Source organism: Macrobrachium nipponense, chromosome 3 (genome assembly GCF_015104395.2).
Source record: "Macrobrachium nipponense isolate FS-2020 chromosome 3, ASM1510439v2, whole genome shotgun sequence".
Classification (NCBI taxonomy): Eukaryota; Metazoa; Arthropoda; class Malacostraca; order Decapoda; family Palaemonidae; genus Macrobrachium; species Macrobrachium nipponense.
Genome location: NC_087202.1, coordinates 83036004 through 83059027, shown reverse-complemented (window position 1 = coordinate 83059027; position 23024 = coordinate 83036004). Strand labels below are relative to the sequence as shown.

General features: G+C 44.9%; 1 protein-coding gene across 1 annotated transcript in view; it reads left to right on the top strand.

The window, feature by feature from the left end:
• LOC135222432 (ATP-dependent DNA helicase Q1-like) overlaps positions 1-23024 on the top strand; it is a 196984-nt gene that overhangs the window by 81030 nt on the left and 92930 nt on the right. Inside the window, exons 6-7 of the mRNA XM_064260519.1 lie at positions 19703-19877; positions 20227-20393. Coding sequence (XP_064116589.1) covers positions 19703-19877; positions 20227-20393 — 342 coding nt within the window. The remainder of the gene's footprint in view (positions 1-19702; positions 19878-20226; positions 20394-23024) is intronic.

The window sequence follows — 23024 nt, the reverse complement described above, 5'->3', positions numbered from 1 at the left end:
GATTAAAAGAAGGACTTTCCCTAGTCATGTAGAACCCTGACCTGCAGTTCTTCTCAGCCGCTTCGGACAGCGGATGGGGAGCCCTTCTAACGAGACAGGAAGGTATGAGGTCTGTGGACAGAACAAGAAAAGACCATACACATAAATGTGAAAGAATTAAAAGTGATCCTCATAGGACCTCAAGCATTCGCCCCACTAGTCAATGGAAGGAAGATAGCAGTATATACAGACAACACCACAGCAATCGAGAGAAAGATTACAAGGACTTTCCCTAGTCATGTAGAACCCCGACCAGCAGTTCTTCTCAGATGCTTCAGACAGCGGATGGGGAGCCCTTCTAGGAGACAGGAAGGTATCAGGTCTGTGGACAGAACAAGAAGAGACCTTACACATAAATGTGAAAGAATTAAAAGCAATCCTCTTAGGACTTGGAGCATTTACCCCTCTAGTCACTGGAAGGAAGATAGCGATATATACAGACAACACCACAGAGTTGTCATACGTAAGGAAACAGGGAGGGACCCACTTGTTCTCTCTCAACAGAGTAGCCAAAGATCTCGTCTGGGCAAACGAGAAGAGGATCACTTTTTCCAAGATTTGTTCAAGGAAAAATGAACATTATAGCAGATGAACTGAGTCGTGTGAATCAGGTTTTACCGACAGAATGGACTCTGAACGAGAGAGTGCGTCAAGAGCTCTGGAAGTTATGGAGAAGATCATCAATAGACCTGTTCACCACATCAGGGAACAAGTGCCTCCCTATTTTCTGTTCTCCGATTCCAGAACCCCTAGCGTGGAGAACAGATGGAATGCTGCTAGACTGGACAGGACTAGACATTTATGATTTTCCTCCCTCCGAGATGATGAGAGGTATTGAACAAACTTCAATCACACCAAAATGTGACGATGACTCTAGTGGCTCCATTCTGGCCCAGGAAAGAATGGTTCCCAGACCTTCTCAGTCTGCTAGTGGACTTCCCCAGGCTACTTCCACAAAGTCCATTTCTTCTCAGACAACCCATTTCAACCTGTATCACCAAGGATTGTCCGCTCTGGCCCTGACAGGATTCAGGCTGTCAGGAACCTTGTCAGAGCAAAAGGTTTTTCGTGAAGGGTGCCAGAAGCTATTGCTAGCTGCAGAAGCGGCTCTTCTGCCAAGCTCTACCAGTCTAAGTGGAGGGTCTGTATGCATTGGTGCAAACGTTATAACATCTCTTCTTCTGAAACGTCTGTGATGGAAATCGGGGATTTTATGTTATTTCGGAGGGACTCCAGGAAGTTGGTCACTTCGACTATAGGGCCATGCTTGCATCAGTCTTTAAGCATAGAGGCCTTGACATCTCGTCAAATCAGGACATCAGTGACCTGATCAGATCCTTTAGCTCCTCCAAAATATTCAAGCCCGACGAAGTGGAATGGAATTTGGATATAGTTTTAAAGTGGCTCTCTGGTCCCCAATTTGAACTATTGAATTCGGCAACCTTAGGAGATGTAACTAGGAAGGCACTATTCCTAGTCGCCTCAGCCACAGCGGGAAGAGTAAGTGAGTTGCAGGCGATGAGTAAGGAAGTATGTCTTGCCCAGGGCAATGCAGTTTAGTCATATGTAACAGTGTTCCTTGCTAAAAACGAGGATCCTTTGAATCCTTGGCCCGTTCTTTCAGGATAAAGAAGTTAATGGATATAGTGGGGGCGGAAGACGAGGAAAGTATGTTGTGTCTGGTCAGAGTCATCAGACACTACCTGATTAGGACAGCTAAGAGGAGATTCAAACCCATCTCGTCCTCTTTCAAAGAATGCAATGTCATTTTTCCTGAGGAGTTTGATTTGAGAAGCTCATACCCAAACTCAAGAACAGACTCTTCGTGTGCTGAAAGTGAAGACGCACGAGATTCATGCAGTAGTCTTTGGCTTTCAGACAAAATATGTCTCTATCCTCCATTAATGCAGATAACATTCTGGAGGTCAAAATTGGTGTTTGCATTGCACTATTTTAAGGAGGTAGAAACTACTTTCGAAAACTGTTTTAGATTGGGACAGTTGTAAGCAGCGGGAATGGTGCTGGGAGAGGAAGCATAGGGGGACCCGGTTTTTCCCCTCTACCATCTCCTTGCTTTGAATTTAAGGTGGTTGAGTTTTTGGAAGTCTTGGGGTACATGTACCTGAAATACCCACCAGTTTTATGTATGGTTAAGGGTATCATATGGTTTTTAGTGTAGGTGATGGTGTCGTGTTGGTTTTATCTGGTCTTTGTCCAGGGCAAGGGCAAAATTATTGAATTTTTTGTCAATCATCGGTGTACTTCCATGGTTGCAAAATTCCATCATTAATAGGGACAACCCTGGTCATTACTGCCATGTCTCCTACATGTGATGAGAGTGCCGACCAGAGGCAGTATCTACCTGCAGCTGCTCTCTCACAAGGTAAAGGTACTGCAAACATTATATATAATGTGGGCACATGATTATTGTTTTTTTCATAAAGCTGTCCATATACCCACCTTCCGGGTAATATGGATTCAGCTAATGTAATTGTTTGGTAAGTCACTTATGTGAAAATTATATTTTTATAATAAAATAAGGTTTCACATATACTTACCCAACAATTACATAATCAGAGCCCTCCCTCCTCCCCACAGATGGATGTTGCGCCTCAAAGAATTGACAGTAGTTAGCTCAGCAGTACCGGGTATTCCCGAAAAGTGGGCGGGACCTGTATCACCTACATGAACGATGGCAGCGCCGCCGCCGCCAGGAAATTTGAATTTTCGACTGCCAGGTAGGAAAACTTACAGCTAATGTAATTGTTAGGTAAGTATATGTGAAACCTTATTTTATTATAAAAATATCATTTTCATACATTCAACTTCCCTGTCAGATATATACTTAGTTATAGACTCCGTCGTCCCCGACAGAAATTCAAATTTCACGGCACACACTATAGGTAGGTCAGGTGATCTACCCGCCTGCCGCTGGGTGGCAGGAATAGGAACCATTACCATCTTGAACCAGATTTTTTCTCTGTCGCCGAGCTGGTAACATCGTTTTTGCTAGTTTCCTCCTGACTTTTGACTTTCGAATTTCATTACGCCGTTGATCTTTTGACTGCTATTTGGTGACGTATTGGATCTCTGGTTTGGCATACGCTATTGTGGACTGTTTTTTTATTTCGGATTTGGATTTTTCTCATAATGTCTGACGTTTCGATTTCGTTCAGAGTGTGTGTGAATGAGTTGTTATGTGAGACTACCGAAAGCTTCGGTAGATCCTCACACCACTTGTAAGAATTGTAGAGGGAATGTATGCTCACAATTGAATACATGTGATGAATGCAAGGATTTAAATGAGGAGGAATGGAAGATGCTTGATTCCTATTTGAGAAAATTGGAAAGGGATAGGGCTAGAAAAGCCTCTTCCAAGAGTGTGAGTAGGTCGGTCTCTAATGAGCCAGTTAGCGGGCGATTGCCTATCTCTAATCCAATTGTTTTCTCCCATACAGCTTTACCTTCTCAATTATCCGACTCGGCAAGTTCAACATCGGAAATTGCGAGTCTGAAAGCTTCGCTTTTGGAAATGGAGCGTAAACTAAAGGAATTAGAAGGTAAGCATAGTGAAAGTGTTCCCAGTGAAGTGGAGGGTGCGTCTGATCGGCTCTGTCTCGCTCCCAGGTCTAGACCTCTTTCAAGCTCCCAAGCCCAGAGGAGAAGAAATGTCGAAAGCCGCAGGGAGGTTTCAGAGAATCCCCACCGGTCAGGCGTCCCCTCTGCAGATTCTGTAGTTGCGTCCCAGACTGCCAAGGATAGTCGTTGGAAAGACGTCCTGAAACAGTGCTTTTCTTCATCTGATTTGTCTTTGAAGAAAGGATGGAGTTCGGACAGATTATCGAGACCTTCGAAGAGATCTTGGAAGTCTCCAGTATTTTACTCTAGCCCAGAAGAATTTCCGGAAGAATATCCTCCGGAAAAGAAGAGAAAGGAGGTATATTCAGAACTTCCTTCTCCTTCAGCGGAAATAGAAAAAGAGGACATAGCTACGAAGATTTTGGAGCAAATGCAAAAGCAAATATCTTCATTAGTAGGAGTGCTTAAGAAGGATCCTCCTAGAAGAAAGGATAAATTCCTTTCTATTGAAAGATCCCGTCCTATGGAACTCTATGAGAGCTCGGACGAGGCGCCTGCCAGGAGCCTGGGACCAGCCAGACGCCAGGCTCTTGTCAGGCGCAAAGCGCCTTCAAGGCGAGAGGATTTTCATGGATGGCTAGAAGAGCCTGAAACTCCTACTAGAAGAAGAGCGCCTGAGGCGCCTGGATCGAGGCGCAAAGCTTCTGAAACTTCGGAAGTCAGACGTAGAGCGCCTGAGACTCCTGATATCAGACGCAAAGAGCCTGAGGCTCCTGAAGCAAGACGAAAAGCGCTTAGGACGCCTGAAATGAGGCGCAAAGCGCCTGGGGCGCCTGAATCAAAACTCAAAGCACCTGAAGTGAGGCGCAAAGCGCCTAAAACGAGGCGCAAGGCGCCTGGAGAGCCTGAAATGAGGCGCAAAGCGCCTGAAGCGCCTGAAGCCAGGCGCAAAGGGCCTGAAGAGCCTGATTCTAGGCGTAAGGAGCCTGAGCCTACTGCCAAGCGTCGGGCGCCTGAATCTCATTTCAGGCGCCTCGCTCCTGAAGCGCCTAATATCCATCAAGTGACAAGCAGGCGCAAGGAATGATCCAAACTACAAGAACCAGGCTTCAGGCGCTATGAATCTGAATCATTATCGGAGTTTGAGGCGGACTTGGAGGCTCCTCTTTATGATTTTTTTCAGGATCAGTTTTCGCCTGACAGGGTCTCTAGACGTCGCACAGGCGGCCATAGCCCCAGTCAGGAGGGGAGTGATTCTGGGAAAATGGAGAGACATTCAAGGACTTATCTTGATAAGGACGAGAGTTGTCGCACAGGTGGCCGTCGTCCATGTCAGGAGGGTCTTAGTGTAATCAAAGACAAAGGGCAACATTGGCCTTCGCCTGGCAGGGACTCAAGACATCGCACAGGCGGCCGTAGCCCTTGTCAGGTTGCAGTCGGTGTTGCTGAGCCCTTCACCTTCCCGAGAGAGGAGTCCTCCTCCAGTTGCGCACTCATCTCCAAATAGAACGCATCAAGATTTAGAAGATATCTCGGACTCTGAAGAAAATAAGGGGGCAGGTCTTACAGACTATAAGACCTTGACAGCCCTCTTATTGAAAGAATTTGGAGAGTCTCTGAGCTCTGCTGCCCCTCCTTCTCCTCGGTCTTTATTCTCGAGTACGAAGACTGCAAAGTCTTCCTCCTTTTTGAAGATGCAACCAACCATCTCAATGAAGAGGGCTTTGCAGTCTTTCGGAAACTGGCTTAAAACCAAGGAGGAGGCGGGAAAGACTGTGTTTACCTGTCCCCCTTCAGGCTATCGGGAAGAAGAGGGATTTGGTACAACACGGGAGGAGTCGATGACTTGCTCTTCCCTCCTTCTGCTGAAGCGGACTTCTCGACTTGGGGGTGGACTCGGCAAGGAGACACGCTCTTCATCGGCCAAAAACGAGCTGGACAATGTCTGAAACGGACCATCTCCTCAAGGGAATATTCCATGTCTTGGAAGTTTTAACTTCTAGACTGGTCCCTTGGGGCTTTGGCAAGAAGATGCAAGACCCTCAGTTTTTAGAACCAGAAATCTTGCATAGTGTGCTTGCCTGTATGGACAAGGCGGCGGGTGCAGGATGGATCGGCAGAAGTGGCATCCCTTTTCGGGGCAGGAGTACTGAAGAAGAGGTCTTGTCTATAGTTCTTTTTTTAACTAAGGCAGTCTCTCCAGTACAGAGGGCTTTCTCTTTTATACTACGCCCCTCTGTCTAAGCAGTTGTTTTCCTTCTCAGTTAGTGAGGATATTTCCCACACTCTTACTGAGAAGGCGACACAAGATTTGCTGGTGCAATCGGCAAAGAAACCTAGACCAGCTGTTCCTGTCACGAAGAGGGAGCCAAGAACGCCCAACAGCCCTTTCGAGGCAGCACTTCAAACCGAGCCCCAAGGAAGAGAGGAGGGGGAAAAAAAGAGGAAGATCTTCTATCAGCGTCCCGAAAAGAATCCGAAATGAGGTTCCAGTCCTCCAAGCACCAGTAGGGGCCAGACTTCTGAAATTTTCAGAAGCATGGGCTTCAAGAAAAGCAGATGCTTGGTCCCTACAAGTTCTCAAGAAAGGATACCTCATCCCCTTCAGGAACAGACCTCCATTGACGACGACACCGAGGGAGCTGTCAGCGAGGTACAAAGATCCTGTAAAAAGAGATGCCCTTCTCGGGTTAGTACAGCAGATGTTTGGAGAAGGAGGCCATCGAGAGAGTACAGGATCCGCACTCTCGGGGCTTTACAACCGCCTCTTTTTGGTGCCAAAAGCCTCGGGAGGGTGGAGGCCGTCCTGGACGTGAGTGCATTGAAACCGCTTCGTGGAGAAGACAAAGTTCTCCATGGAGACCTCCAATTCGGTCCTCGCTGCTCTTCGTCCAGGAGATTGGATGGTCTCCCTCGACCTTCAAGATGCTTACTTTCACGTCCCCCTGCATCAGTCTTCGAGGATATATCTTCGATTCATGGTGCAGGGAAGAATTTATCAATTCAGGGCTTTGTGCTTCGGCCTCTCGACAGCTCCTCAGGTGTTTACGGCGTTGATGAGAACGTAGCAAGATGGCTACATTTGAAGGGGTGGTAGAATATCGCTTTACTTGGACGACTGGCTCATAAGAGCACAGTCAAAACAACAGTGTTTGGAGGACTTGGAGATAACTCTGGAATTAGTCAGATCTCTCGGATTGCTCGTGAACCTCGGGAAATCTCAGACGATCCCCAGCCAGAACATCGTCTATCTGGGGATTTGGATGGATTCCCGGGGTTTTCGAGCATATCCATCCCAAGAAAGGATTGCGAAAGGGGTGGAAAAAATCTCGGCCTTCCTAGAGAAAGAACGAAGCTCAGCGAGGGAATGGGATCCCAGCTCAGTTCTGGGCACCTTTTCGTCGCTAGAGCAATTCGTTTTTCTGGGGAGGCTGCACATGAGACCCTTGCAGTTCCATCTAAGGAGAAGTTGGAACAGGAAAACAGGAGAACTGACGGATACCTTTCCCATAGACAAAAGCATCAAATACCACTTGCGATGGTGGTTAGAACCTCTAAGAGAGAACGAGGGAGTGTCCTTGTCTCTTCAGAACCCTCACCTAGTGTTCTCTCCGACGCCTCGGAGACGGGATGGGAGGCAACACTAGGGACAAAGGAGGTGTCAGGATCAGGACGGAAGAAACAGACGACCTGGGCATATATAAATGCAGAAAGAGCTCATAGCCGTACATTGGCACTGAGACATTTCGAGAACGAAGTCAGAGGCGTGGTGGTCCAGGTCAACTCGGACAACACCACGGCTCTGACATATACAAGAAAACAGGGGGGGACACACTCTTTTCTCCCTTTACGAGCTGGCAAGGGATCTGTTGGTCTGGACGAAGGAACGAGGGATAGTGCTCCTGACGAGGTTCGTTCAAGGAGGGAGAAATATAAGGGCGGACAGATTGAGCAGAAAGAACCAGGTCCTTCCAACAGAATGGAACCCTTCATTCACAAGTCTGCCAGCAACTATGGGTTCTCTTTGGGGGAAGCCTCAAGTAGACCTATTTGCAATGTTCCTCTCCAGAAGGATGGAGAACTTTTGCTCGTTGGGGACGATCCCAGAGCCCTGTCAGTCGATGCCATGCTCATGAAACTGGACGGGCATAGATGCTTATGTTTTTCCCCATTCAAGATGCTGGGGAAGTAATGAGGAAGTTCGTGTCCTCGGAAGGAATGAGGATGACGTTGATCGCTCCCTATTGGCCTGCAAGAGAATGGTTCACAGAGGTACAGGAATGGATAGTGGACTTCCCCAGATCTCTTCCCCCGAAAGGACAGATCTGCTCAAACAACCCACTTCGAGAGGTACCATACAAAAAACATCCACCGCTCCTCAAAGCCCTGACTGCCTTTCGACTATCGAAGACTGGTCAGAGCGAGAGGCTTTTCTTGCAAAGCTGCAAAAGCAATTGCAAGAGCAAGAAGGTCCTCAACCATGCGGATATACCAATCGAAGTGGGAAGTTTTCCGTAGATGGTGCAAGGCGAAGAAGCTGTCCTCCTCCGATACCTCTGTGACCGAAATTGCTGATTTTCTTTTATATTTACGTGAAGAATCTCAGTTAGCAGTGTCAACCATTAAAGGATATAGGAGCATGTTGTCTGCTGTGTTCAGGAATAGGGGCCTGAACATAGAGAATGACAAAGACTTCTCATGATTTAATTAGATCATTGAGACGACGAAATCAAGAACTTCGCTCACCCCTAGTTGGAACCTAGATGTGGTCCTCAGATATCTTATGTCAGAGAGATTTGAGCCTCCTGATAAAGCGTCTTTCTGAGACATAACAAGAAAATGTATTTTCCTGATAGCTCTCGCTACTGCAAAAAGGGTAAGTGAGTTGCAAGCTCTAGACTCAAGAGTAGGTTTCAAGGGAGACTCGGCAGTATTGTCTTTCAGGCCTTTGTTTTTTAGCGAAAAAAACGAAAAAATCCTCGAGACCTTGCCTAGAACTTTTTGAAGTAAAAGGGCTTCTCAATTAGTGGGAAATGATGGAAAGAGCATTATGCCCTGTTTAGTAGCATTGTAGTTTTACTTGCAAATGAAGAAACAGTTGCAAGGTTGCAATCAAAGCCTCTGGTGTGCTGTTAAAGACCCTAAAAGACCAATGTCAAAAAATGCATTAGCCTTTTTTGTTAAAAATGTAATAACTGAAGCTCACATGAGCTGTGATAGTGATTCATTTAAGACATTAAGGGTTAAAGCACTCGAGGTACATGCAGTTGCTACATCGTTATCGTTCAACAAGAACATGTCAATGAAGAACATCTTAGCAGCCACGTATTGGAGGTGCAACTCGGTGTTTGCCTCACATTACTTAGGAGATGTAAGAATAACATACGAGAAATGCTTCTCTCTGGGACCGTATGTATCAGCGGATACAGTGCTGGGGAAAGGAGATAAGACTGATCCTTAAATTTGTTTGTTATCCTTATATTTGGTATACGTAGTGTGATTAAAAGATAATTTGGTGTTGAGTTTTTATGTTGTTTAAAAGGTGTTTGGGGATAACGCCTTTCAATCGTAAATACTAATCCACGGTTAGGATCGGGTGATCGGGATCATTGTTGTACTCCTTTGTATGCCAATAGGCATAGGTATATTGTCATGTAAGTGGATAAGACTCCAGTGGACCAATTGCCATCAGGTTCTGTCGAGTAAGTGGGATAAGACCCCCATTGACAGTCCTTTCAAGAGTTCTCAGCCATAGGTCACACCCTCGCTGAAGCTTTTGAGGCGAAGCAGACTTCTAAGCATAAGCTATGAAATCTTCCGCCTAAACAGGTAGGAACCAGGGTATTGTTAATTAACTTTTATTACCTACAACATATGTTGTTTACCTGTCTAATCAGTAAGTAGCTGTCTCTTACCCTCCGCCAAAGGTGCCAATCAGCTAAGTATATATCTGACAGGGAAGTTGAATGTATGAAAATGATATTGTTATTGTACAATAAAGTTTCATACATACTTACCTGGCAGATATATACGATTGTATGGCCCACCCATCCTCCCCTCAGGAGATAGGTGGAAGAGAAAATCTGGTTCAAGAATGGTAATGGTTCCTATTCCTGCCACCCAGCAGCAGACGGGTAGATCACCTGACCTACCTGTAGTGTGTGCCGCGAAATTTGAATTTCTGTCGGGGACGACGGAGTCTATAGCTAAGTATATATCTGCCAGGTAAGTATGTATGAAACTTTTTATTGTACAATAACAATATCATTTCTGGGCTCAGCTCGTGTCGGCCTATGAAAGTAATCCTTAATATCATCTTTCTAGGTAAAATATCCTAAAATTACCAGAGAAAAAACAAAATTAAGAAAAATCAGTAAGGACTGACTCGCTCACTCTTAAAAGAAGTGTCGGTATGAAATAGGGGCGAGTGTGGAACACTACCACGAGACAAACACCAATTAGAACTTCCTATCAGAATCCCCCTAAGAGAGAGCCGATACCAACGGGCGATGCAGCCTCTACTACTACTACTAGAGGACGCCACGGACAGCAGCGCCCCTAGCGGTCATCCTTAATTTTTAGCGCCAGCATCTTGACGCATTTTTCACTCGTGCTATTATTATTCTGGATTTATCTCGTTTTCTACGATGGAACGTTCAGCAATCGCCACGGCTAAGTTAAGTAACTCATAAGTATTATTTTATCATAGTTTTATCTTCCGGGTACCAGTATTTTCCTTTTTATAGGTCATATACGGTTCCCCGGTTGTCTCGTGGCGGCCATGCTGCCTCGTAAGAATTCCCGGTCCTCCATACTGGGACTTCTTATACTTATGGCATTATTTTATCACGTTCATTGTTTTACATCGAGTTTTAACTAGTTTAGCCCTCTTACATTCTCTTAGCTTGGTATTTAGGGCTATCATTATTTTATTCTGGCCCAGCATCCCGGCTCTTGCTCTACATCGGCTATCGCTGGCTCCGAGTAGGCTACTGTTTCTTGGAATAGTTGCCTCCTCCTGGGCTTCTTTCTCTTTTCCTAAAAGTGTCTCTTCCACCTTTCGATGTATTTTATTATTATTATTTAGGGTGTTAGGCTAGCCTAGGTGCTTGTTCCATGTATTGGTACAGCTTGGTTCACGTGGCCCTACCACGGTTGTGGTGATCGCGGCCTAGGCCACTAGTGGTCACGTGTTCCATAGCACCTCACCCTGCCCCTTCCCTCCCTCTCTGATGTAGGGAGGAGCTGGGGAACCCCTGGGTTGTCATAACACCTCATAGCCTTCTCTCTCATTCCGGAGGTGCCGGGGGGTTCCACCAGCAGGGGGTTTAGGGCGACCACTATGAGGTACCGGGTCTCCATACGGGTAGTTGGTGAGGTGGGGAGGAGTAGGCCATCCCTTCCCCCTTTCCTCGCTCCGCCGTGTTCACCGGGACCTCCTTCCCCCCCATACCCTATTTATCAGCCACCACCTCCCTTTCGATACGAAAGGAGCCTTCCGTCCGCAGCCGGGGCCCCACTTTGGTTATATGGTTAATTGGCTTCCACTATCGGGTAGGGTGGGTACTATGGATGGTCGTTTGCTTGCCTACTATATCCTTATATCTCTCCCCCGCTACCGGAAGGGAGCTTACCCTTACCTACGCACTCTTTTAGTAGACGGGTGGAGAGAAGTTGGTTTTGATGTTGTTACTGTACTATGTTAAGGATATATACCCTAATTTAAGATATTTTACAATGAATTGTGTTTTACATTTTATGTTATCAACCATCCCCGCCATTTTACGTTGTGGTTTCCTTTACCACCACTCCTAGTTGGTTGATTCCTGTGCCTCCGCCACTGGCGGAGCCATAGCCTTTCTTCCAACATGGTTACCACACGTATTTTAGCAGGGCTCTGGTTTCATCTAACTTTATCGCTCCGGCACCAGCGGAGCATATGTTAGGCTGTAAGTGTTTACTCTGTACTCATGTACGTTTCCACTTACAGGCTACCAACTGTCAGGTCCTCGCTTGCAATGCGACGCTGCATGACCCCTGCGGACACGATGAGTGCAGGTCTCATGCCCCTTGTGCCACCCTGTTCAACGAGTCCATCGTCTGGCATCCCGAGGCCTGCACCATTTGCTACGACCTGGTCGGTCAGCTGGTTGATGGGGTAAGACCATTATAAGGTTATTTTTCAATTTACTAACACTTTTAGTTCGTAAGTTTGTTAACCCTGTCCGCAATTGGTAGCTAATTCAGCCTTTCTTTCAGGCTAGCGGTGTGAGGGAAGTCGCCCTCGCCACTCTGAAAGCGTGGGTAGGCGGCTTTGGAAAGAACGCCGCCAAGGGGCCAGCCCTACATATGGTATAGAAAGCTGGCCATCCAGATCTTCCCTGCGGGCAAGTCGACGGGCTTACGTCGACCCCTTGTCCGCCGCCCCCGTAATAGCCGCCATCCAGCAAGATCTCCAGCAGTCGTTGGGGCTCGTAGCCGCCCAGGAGCCAGTCCCGGACGTCGCCGGCCTGGACCTGAACCTTGAGCCGATGGCGGTAGTGAGTGAGGATTTGTTGGTTGAGGTAGGTTTGTCGGGCGCCCAAGGTCTTTCCTTGGGCGCTCCTGGATCTTCTCCTGTCCCTTCTTCTTCCGCATCTTTTCCAAGGCTTTCCGGGATCTGAGATCCCTAGCCGCACTCCCGGCTCTCTCTGTACCTCCTAAGGAGAAGGGGAAAGAGAGAACCGAAGACTCTGTCTAAGTCGACTTCTAGAAAGTCGTCTTCGTCTTCTTCGGCTAGGAAGTCATCGACTTCTTACGCCGACGCGGTGAAGGCTAAGCCAAGCTCTTCCCAGTCGAAGAGCTCTAGAGGCAAGGCTTCGAAGGAGAAAGCTCGCGCTACCTCCGAGTCGTTGCCTTCTCCCGCCTCCGTTGCCCCCTCTCCGGCTATGCCGGCAGGGGTAGCAAGCACCAGCTCCTGCGTTCCTTCTCCTGTCTCACCAGGAATGATGGAGCAGGTAGGAGTGATGGTTGGTTCTCAAATCTCAGCTTGGGGAACCCGCTTTGAGCAGATGTTCGCACAATTGTCGAGCACTCTGTCTCAAACTGGACAGACCGTCCAGGAACTCTCGAATAGAGTAAGAGAGACTGAGGATCGGATGACTGGGGCTATCCCAGGCTCCATCCCCACCCAGTATCCCTGCTTCTAGCACGGGGGGGGGGGGATGGCCTCCAACTCCCGTCTTACGACTCTCTGCCAACTTTCCTCTATGGAGAATCCATGGAGAGTAGCGGCCTACGCTCCCTTTAAGGACGGGATGATTTCGATCCCGGAGTTTGGCACTCGAAGGATTGAGGACTTCGAGTTCTATCCTCCGGGTCTGTCACAGCCTTTCATCGGGTATGCTAGGCTGACACCAACGGCTCTTACAAGGGAGGACAAGATCTCGAAGGAGTCTGTCCTCTACAGTAGAGACCACGCCCAACGGGAATGGGTTCACTGCCTTGAGGACTGGGAGTGCACTAATACTAAACTCCAAGCCTATAAGAGCCCCTTCACTATTTTCGCCACGGAAGAGGAGGTCTCTCTTCCGTTCGCCACGAAATTGGTGGAGAAGGCTCTTCAGGCAGTCCTCAAGGATGAGCCCCTTCCGCAGTTGAGAGAGTCGGAGTCCACCTCTCCACTCTTTCCCGCCTTCGGAGAGTTATGGGAAAACCTGCCAGCTACTTTCACGCAGGGTAAACTCAAGCCGGACTGCGCTATGGACCAGTTCGGTGAGAAGTTGCCTAGGCTGCCGGACTCCCTAATCCAGGCAGAGTTCGATGCGCGAACTAGGTTTGGCAGGTCCCTTAAACTCTATCATAGTCACGGAAATGGCTGACCGCTGTCTTATGCGAACGAACCGCTATTCAAGATCTTAGCGAAATCACAATTTCACACGGTTCTGCTAGACGCTTTTGACTTCTTCCAAGCCAGGAAGAACTGTCGGAAGCATGTTCTTCAGGAGTGTACTATCAGGCACGAGCCTAATAGACTCTTGACTGCCAGCATGTGGGGAGCGGACCTCTTCCCAGAGTCAGCAGTGAACGAAGTTCATCACGAAGCTGCTAGACTCAACCAGAGCCTTAGAGCTAGGTGGGGCATTTCCTCTAAGAGGAAACAGGAATCCGTTCCTACTGCTGGCAAGAAACCGAAGAAGGCTGGTAGGAGGTTCCAGCCATATAAAAAACTCCAGCCTCAGCAGCAGTTTGTGCAGGCGGTCCCAGTCACCCAACAAGGACAACCTGTACATCTAAACAAAACTCAGCCTTTCCTCCTGTGCCCCAGCAATCCCAGCCTTCTTACGACCTCCTATGCAATCTCGCCTGCCTTTAACCCTGCTTATGAGGCTCAAGGCACTCTCAACCGAGGGTAGGGCGAGAGGTTACTTTCGTCACCGTGGCGCAGGAAGGGCGCAAGGAGTAAAACAGTTCAGAGGAGGGCGTGGTGGCCAACCAAGCCCATCAGCAATGAGCTCTCCAGGTAGGAGGGAGGCTGTTCCTCTTTCCGCCACAGGTGGGGGTTCAAGCAGTTGGGCACAGAGCATAGTGTCCAAAGGATTAGGCTGGAGCTGGATCCAAGATCCTCCTCCAATCAAATCATTCCATCAGGTACCGTCAAAGGAATTGATAGATTACGCGGAAGAACTCCTTCAGAAAGGAGCTATTGCGAGAGTCAAGCATCTAAAATTTCAAGGTCGCTTATTCAGCGTTCCAAAGAAAGGCTCAACAAAAAGAAGGGTAATCTTAGACTTGTCAAAGCTAAACTCTTTCATTCGCTGCGACAAGTTCAAGATGCTTACCCTCTCGCAAGTAAGGACCTTACTGCCGCGTGGAGCCGGTCACATGCTCCATCGATCTTACAGACGCATACTATCATATCCCTATAGCCAGGCACTTCCGCCCATTCCTAGGATTCAGGCTAGGAAATCAGACATTCTCATTCAAAGTGATGCCCTTCGGTCTGAATGTAGCCCCCATGGGTATTCACAAAGATAAGCAGAAGTGGTTGTACAACAATTGAGAGCTCAGGGAATCATGGTAGCGGCATACCTCGACGATTGGTTGGTTAATGTGGGCACCAACAGTCGAGGAATGTCTCAAAGCTACCAAAAAGGTAGTTCGCTTTCTGGAACATCTGGGTTCCAGATAAACAAAACGAAATCCAGACTTGTTCCGGAATCTCGTTTTCAGTGGCTGGGAATCCAGTGGGATTTGTCCTCCCACAATCTATCAATTCCAGTAGCCCAAACGGAAGGAAATAGCAAAATCTGTCAGGCAATTTCTCAAGTGCAAACAAACGTCAAGAAGAAAACCAGGAGAGAATCCTAGGGTCTCTTCAGTTTGCTTCAGTAACAGATATCCTTCTCAAAGTAAGGTTAAAAGATATAATCGATTTGGCGGTCAAAAGCAAACTCCAAATATCGAGACAAGTTGTCAGTGATCCACAGATCCTCCGCAACCAACTACGGCCTTGGTCAAGAGTACAGACCTAGCCAAGAAAGTACCCCTTCAATATCCCCCTCCCATGTTAACCATTCACACGGACGCATCCCTGTCCGGTTGGGGGGGATACTCTCAGTTCAAACAGGTTCAGGGGACTTGGTCAGTTCAATTTCGCCAGCTCCACATAAACGTGTTGGAAGCAATGGCAGTATTTCTTACTCTGAAGAGACTTCTTCCCCCGAAAAAGTCTCATCTAAGGCTAGTTTTGGACAGTGCAGTAGTAGTTCATTGCATCAACAGAGGAGGGTCCAAATCCAAGCATGTGAACCATGTCATGATAGCCATCTTTGCATTAGCAAGCAAACACAGATGGCATCTGTCTGCCACTCACCTGGCAGGAGTAAGAAATGTGATAGCGGACGCCCTGTCCCGGTCAGTCCCTCTGGAATCAGAGTGGTCTCTGGACGTCGGGTCATTCCAGTGGGTAAGCCGGAGAGTCCCAGGTCTCCAAGTGGACCTCTTCGCCTCACAAGCGAACCACAAGCTCCCTTGCTATGTGGCCCCCAACCTGGACCCTCTGGCTTATGCCACGGACGCCCTGTCGTTGGATTGGAATCAATGGAGGAGAATTTATGTTTTTCCTCCAGTGAATCTTCTCCTGAAAGTCCTAGACAAACTAAGGTCTTTCAAAGGGATAGTAGCTCTGATTGCACCGGACTGGCCCAAGAGCAACTGGTATCCACTTCTCTTGGAATTGGGTCTCCGACCTCAACGGATCCCCAATCCCAAAAACTATCACAATCAGTACAAATGAGGACTGTGTTCGCTTCCTCAGGAACTCTCCAGACCCTAACTTTATGGACTTCATGAAGTTTGCGGCTAATAAAGATGCTAACATTGATCCACAGAATATTCTCTTCCTGGAATCAGATAAGAGGGAGTCAACCATCAGACAATATGACTCAGCTGTTAAGAAATTAGCATCTTTCTTGAGAGAATCGAACACTACAACCATGACAGTTAATTTGGCTATATCCTTTTCAGATCTTTATTTGAAAAAGGTTTAGCAGCTAGCACGATTACCACTCACAAGTCGGCTTTGAAGAAAATCTTTCAAGTAGGTTTTCAGATAGATTTAACTGAATCTTATTTCACATCTATCCCTAAAGCCTGTGCTAGACTTAGACCTTCTCAGAGGCCTACTACAGTTTCATGGTTCTTGAATGATGTTCTCAAACTAGCTTCAGATACTGACAACTCATCTTGTACATTCATAATGCTCCTGAGGAAGACTCTATTCTTATTAAGCCTAGCCTCAGGAGCAAGAATTTCAGAACTGTCGGCTCTATCCAGAGATGCGGGTCATGGGAATTTCCCTCCATCAGGAGAAGTTCTACTTGCTCCGGATCGTAGCTTTTTAGCCAAAAATGAAGATCCTCTTGCAAGGTGGGCTCCTTGGAAGGTTATCCCACTTCCACAGGATCCTTCTCTCTGCCCAGTATCAACCCTTAGAGCCTTTCTATCTCGTACTTCTTCTAGATCCTCGGGTGCTCTCTTCATGAGAGAAAAAGGTGGTACTTTGTCAGTTAAAAGTAAAGGATATTAGACAACAAATCCTTTACTTCATTAAACAAGCCAACCCTGAGTCATTCCCAAAAGCACATGATATCAGGGGAGTAGCCACCTCTATTAACTATTTCCAACATATGAACTTTGAGGATCTTAGGAAGTATACTGGATGGAAATCCCCGACAGTCTTTAAACGGCATTATTTAAAGTCCTTGGAATCTTTAAAGTTTTCAGCAGTAGCAGCGGGAAAAATAGCTTTCCCTGTTTCCCATGATTACTGCTTAGTAAGTTGTAGTATCGAATACCAAGGTGCGTCCCTTTCTACCTACTTCAACCAACATGCCTCAACCTATCACCAGGCTACTCATCATCATAGCCTTAGCCGTTGTGTTATAGTGGTCTGTCCCTTATTTTTTTGCTAGGGACAACCACATTGTACGATAGGTACTCCAGTGGTCCTACCCTTATTTTTATGCTAGGTTAGGCCACAATATGTTTGTATAAATTTTCCATTTAGACTTGTGATAACTTCAGTCACAATGTGTTTGTATATATTTGAATTAATTGTTTTATTTGTATTAATGATGGATTTGAGTGTACCTACCCTTATTTTTATGCTAGGGTAGGACACATTTATGTATATAATTGTACTTATATGTTCTAAATAAGTAAATTCAAACTATTTCTTTGTTTTACATGCATATTATGTCATTGTTACTACCATTTAAGTACTTTAAGTTTACTAACATTCTGTTATTGTTTACCATAGTTAGTTTAAGTACTTATTTTGTATGCTGTATTTGATTTACTTATATTATATCCATCATTTTAACATGTTTTTCATTTTTTCCTTTTCCATCTTGTCTGTTTCTCTGGTACTCTTTCATAGGCCGACACGAGCTGAGCCCAGAAAAGGGATTTTGACGAAGGAAAAATCTATTTCTGGGTGATTGGCTCGTGTCGCCCTATGAAACCCATCCCTTTTTATGGTTTGCTTTCCCCCACCCCCCCTTGCAGGACAAGATGTAATTATATGTTAATTAAGGATGACCGCTAGGGGCGCTGCTGTCCGTGGCGTCCTCTAGTAGTAGTAGTAGAGGCTGCATCGCCCGTTGGTATCGGCTCTCTCTTAGGGGGATTCTGATAGGAAGTTCTAATTGGTGTTTGTCTCGTGGTAGTGTTCCACACTCGCCCCTATTTCATACCGACACTTCTTTTTAAGAGTGAGCGAGTCAGTCTTACTGACTTTTTCTTAATTTTGTTTTTTTCTCTGGTAATTTTTTATGGATATTTTACCTAGAAAGATGATATTAAGGATTACTTTCATAGGGCGACACGAGCCAATCACCCAGAAATAGATTTTCCTTCGTCAAAATCGCCTTTTTAGGACTAAGCCTAAGATTATACAAACTACTTTTTATTAGATTTTAATGGCTTTCATACACTTTGTAGGTGTGTTATTCACATAAGTAGAGTTTAAATGATAACCACATGTTGATTTGTTATGGAAAAAAATATTTATTTTCAAATAAACCAAATGAATAAATTTAAAGATATCTTTAAAAAAACGTCGGCTAAAAAACGTTTTTTTGGCCCAAAGAAACACTGTTAAAAAACCCCCCATTTTTTTGGGCATCACATGCAATACAAGGTGGCTGCTCAACAAGTTATCTAGCTTACCCAGCTCCTGTAACAGGACAAGGTTGCATCTCTCCTTTGAGAGAGTGACTGGCTCTCCTTCTCCTTTCATCTTACTCTCTTCTTTCAAGCAGAGAGTGGGCAAGCCATTACATGCTGGAACTGGCAGCCGATATAGGCAAGGCTATTCTTCAAACATTCTATACTCTTTGATTAAATTATAGAAGCATATATCCTTTCTTTCCCCTAACAAGGGGGGAGGGAAGTTTTTGACATAAGAGAGACCAAATACTTGTATTTGCCTTATAGTCTCCGACATTAATGGTTATTTTTGCCTTTTCATATGGAGTTACATTTACCTCCTTCATATGGAATTGGCCAGAAGTTTGACTTTTGATCCCACAGTTCCTATACTCTGATCAAATAATTAAAGGCTTGATTTCCTTCCTCGTTCCTTGACCAGCAAGGAAATTCAGGTGTGGCAAACGCTAGTCAGTTCATTGAGACTCGCACAGATTCCTCCCTCAAACCAGTGAGTCTTCCCAATGTAAAAGTTTGAGGGTTTGTATATTGTGTAGGAACAAATCACAATTTTTAAAATTAGATTGTATTTTCCCAACTATACAAACCTGAGGTTCTTTACATTGTATTTTCCCAACTATACAAACCTGAGGTTCTTTACATTAATACCCACCTCATGCCACCCTTCAATCTGATACTTGGGCCTAAACTTTAGGCCCTAAAGCAAATTGGAATGTTTACGTTTGGTTGGGATGGCCAGACTACCAGACGGTAGTTAACTGCCCAACTACCTTGTTTGAAAGTTCAACAGCCATTTTCCAGCCTTCGCTGAAAGTAATTTGTAATGTAAAGGACCTCAGGTTTGTATAGTGAGGAAAAATACAATTTACTTTTAAAAATTGTGATTTTTGTGAGTGTACATTAATGAGAATGACCATCTTTTAAATGCTTTCAGTGATTGAGTCTTGACATTGCTGGTAAGAAGTGTTGCCCTATTTCTCATTTTTATGACCAGAATAGCCTCTGTTGACACTATACATTTATCATAACTGTGATAAGGTTGGCAGTGTACGAATTCCTTACTTGCTCTACCAGAGTAATACTATTGGAATAATATTAGCTGGTGAGAGGGTGTTAGAAAAACATAGATAACTTTTACTTCAAGGAATTTTAAGAAAAAATGTACAAAACACCTGAGGCCAAACACTTTCACCTCTTACACTGCTGAGGGAGTCTGATCACAAAACAGTTGCCTGACATGTGAAGATGAGCCATCATTCACAGAATGGTTTCAGAACAAGAAATCTTGACTCATCACCACCCAAGTATTCATTCTCACTTGACAAAGTATGCAAGTGTACTAGGGTCAACATATGTTTGCTATTATTTGCAGGCAATGACAGATCCAAAAGGCCCAGTCAAGCTGCTTTATGTGACTCCTGAGAGGCTTGCCAAGTCAAAACGATTTATGGCGAAAGTACAGAAGATGCATCAAATGGGTCTATTTGCTCGTTTGGCTATCGATGAAGTTCATTGTTGTTCGCAGTGGGGACACGATTTCAGACCAGGTAAGACTTGATGACTATCATGTAGTTTCCAGGAAGTGGTTAATCTTTTTTATTTTCATAAAGAAACTTGCATATGATGTCATGTATGTTGTGTAGAATTTTTGGAACTTGACTAATACATTGAACAATAAGCTAGACTTTAGTTGCATCAATTTTTATCTTCATGTAAGAAACATAACATTCTAATAATATATCTTAATCTGGAAATACCCAATTTGGAATTTTATTACAACTCATACCTTGATTTTGTTGAGTTTTCCTTATACCCTTTTCCATATTAAAAAAAAAAAACAATGTAGTGTACGTATATTATGAATATTTTCAGCTAGTTTTTTTAATGTAATTTCAGATTACAAATTTCTGGGGGTGATGCGTAAGATGTTTCCAGATGTACCCATTTTAGGGTTGACAGCAACAGCTACTTCTCGCGTAATTATAGATGTTCAGAAGATTCTCAATATGCAGGGGTGCTTGATTCTCAAAGCTTCTTTCAATAGACCCAATCTCTTTTATGAGGTAAGCTCCAACTGAATTTCTTGTAGCAGCCTTGAAGTTGTGTGCTAATTCTCTAGGAATATATTTATTGTAATGATAAAACCTGTGCCACTATTAATGGTCTTACTTTGAACTCATTACTTTTGTTGTTTGGAATGAGTTTACTAAGTACAGTGGTCCCCGTATTCGCGGGGGATACATACCAGACCCCCCATGAATGGTTAGAACCCGCAAATAGTTGGAACCCCTATGAAAAATGCTGTGGATATTTCTCATAAAAAAATATTGCGAATATGCAAATTTTTCACAAATAATGCGGGGAAACGTTCCCGAGAGAAATCCGCAAATGTGTGAGTCCGCGAATCCGGAGAATGCGAATACGGGGGGTCCACTGTATATTTAGTTTTCCTGCAGGGGTTTTATTGAAATTAAGTATTGCTATCTTTTATTCATACACATATACAAATCTTTATGCTTTGGATAGGGATTTAACTTTGAGCTTGAGCTGGAAACAGCTGTTCGAGCTTACTGACAAGGTAGACAACTAAGACAATAAGGGGAAGCTCTGACCTCATATCGGTCTGCATAAATTTTGCTTCCGGCCACTGTTAAGTACAGTTGTCATTCTTGACCCCTGTTCGGCTTTTGCTGTTCTTGTTTGACAATAAAACTGTTTCTGCTTGAGTATTTCTTGAGTGCTGTAGGCATTACTTTGGGTTCATTGCAGTGTTTCTTCAGCCCCCAGCTGCAACTACTTTCATTCCTTTAACTGAACCTCTGTCCATTTTCTCTTTCTTCCATCTTGCTGTCCAACTTCTCTTAACATTTGTTTCATAGTGCAACGGCAAGGTTTTCCACCTGTTACATCTTTCAAACCTTTCTACTCCCAAATTCCCGTTTCAGCAATGAATGACCTCATAGGTCCTAGTGCGTGACCTTTGGCCTAAATTCTATATTCTGTTCTGGACCGAGGAAACAGTATATAGAATATGAGATGATGTCCTGGTAGAGATTAACCCTGCAATAGGGTCTTGTTTTTTATTGAGGCGGAACTGCTTACACTATGTGTGTCATGCAAGAAAAATAAATGCAACCAAGATATTCCTTGTTTAGAGTGCAGTGAGTGTCCATATGAACAATGGGTGAAGTTTGTCTTAAGGAAGAAGAGAGAGAAGCTCTCTCCAGTGTCATTGCTGGTGACACTGTACGAGGTCTTCAGTATTTCTTCTACCTGCCAAACTTCCACTTGTTATTGCTACTCTTAAGGGGGATAGTTTCCCCTTTGCCGACTCTTACTGATCATTCACTGGAGAGCCTGTGAAGGGGGGGAGGATGGCTATTCTGACATATGTCTGAAAGCTGCTTGCTGCTCTGATTGAGTTCTCTGGTGAGGACTGTTTCTCGGGCTAGAAGAGGTGCCTCCTACTAACCCTTTTTGGCAGGTGTATCAGAGGCCAAAATATTCAGGAAGTTGTGGCCTTCTGTGGGCCTCTCGGGGGAGCCCAGTGATTTTGCTGTTCTTGGTGTCCTTACTGTTGGAAGGGTGACCACTATAATCACTACCACTGTGACTGTTAAGACTTCAGCAGTCACAGTCTCTACTGGCTCTCTGACCACTCTCACACTGTATCCCTGCATGCGCCATCAGTGATGTGTACAGACGCTCCTCTACTTATGAATGAGTTGTGTTTCAAATGGCTGTTCATATCTTTATTTGTTCACGACGTTAGGTTCCAGAACATGTCATGGATTAGGAGGAAACGTGAAAGTTTGGTAGGTGTCACAAAAAATATGACCCAAATCTCCCTCCCATAGCACTTTCATTTAAAAGTTAGTTTGATGCATTACCCTAAAACAATAAATAAATAAATGGTTGACGTAAAAATACAGTAAAGTATTGGGTAATGGGTATTTGCCATACTAGTTAGTGCATTTACAGTATGGTATGCTAATGTTACCCCCTATACCAATTAATTTGCTGTTATTTTCCTTTGCGCTTACAGTAAGGTAAAACCAAGTAACTTATGGGGCTGTAAATTTAATGAGTGACATTTTCTTTGTCGTTGTCAGGAAGGTAAATTAAGTATATATAGAAGTCATATAAAGAAGGTACAGTTCAATAAGATAAAAAAAACATCTATGTACAGGCAGTCCCTGGTTATCAGAGGGGATTCCGTTCCGATGGCTTAATGAAAAGTGAAAATTGCCGATGACTGAAAATTGGCAATTTTTGGTATTTATCAGCACTGATAACAGGATTTTGGCACTGATAACTTTTTAATGGCACCTCTGCTAGGCAGGCATGTATCAGCACCAATAACCGGAAATCGGGACATTTCAGCTAAAATTTTGGTGTTTTTCAGGGATTTTTGCCACTAGACAAGGCCCATAAAACTGGATCGCCAATAACTGAGGCTGCTGATAACCAGGGACTGCCTGCAATGTACATAGAGGGTACAGGTATTCAATCAATTTAAAATGACAAAAAGATGTATGGAGAAATAATTAATTGTAAAAATGTGTGTGCATGCTAACTACAAATGAGAGAGAGAACAAAAATACATATGCATTATTAAAAATGTTTAATATACTCACACACTAGTGACAGTATGTACACCAAGCATCTAAGGTACAAGCCAATTGGCAACGAGG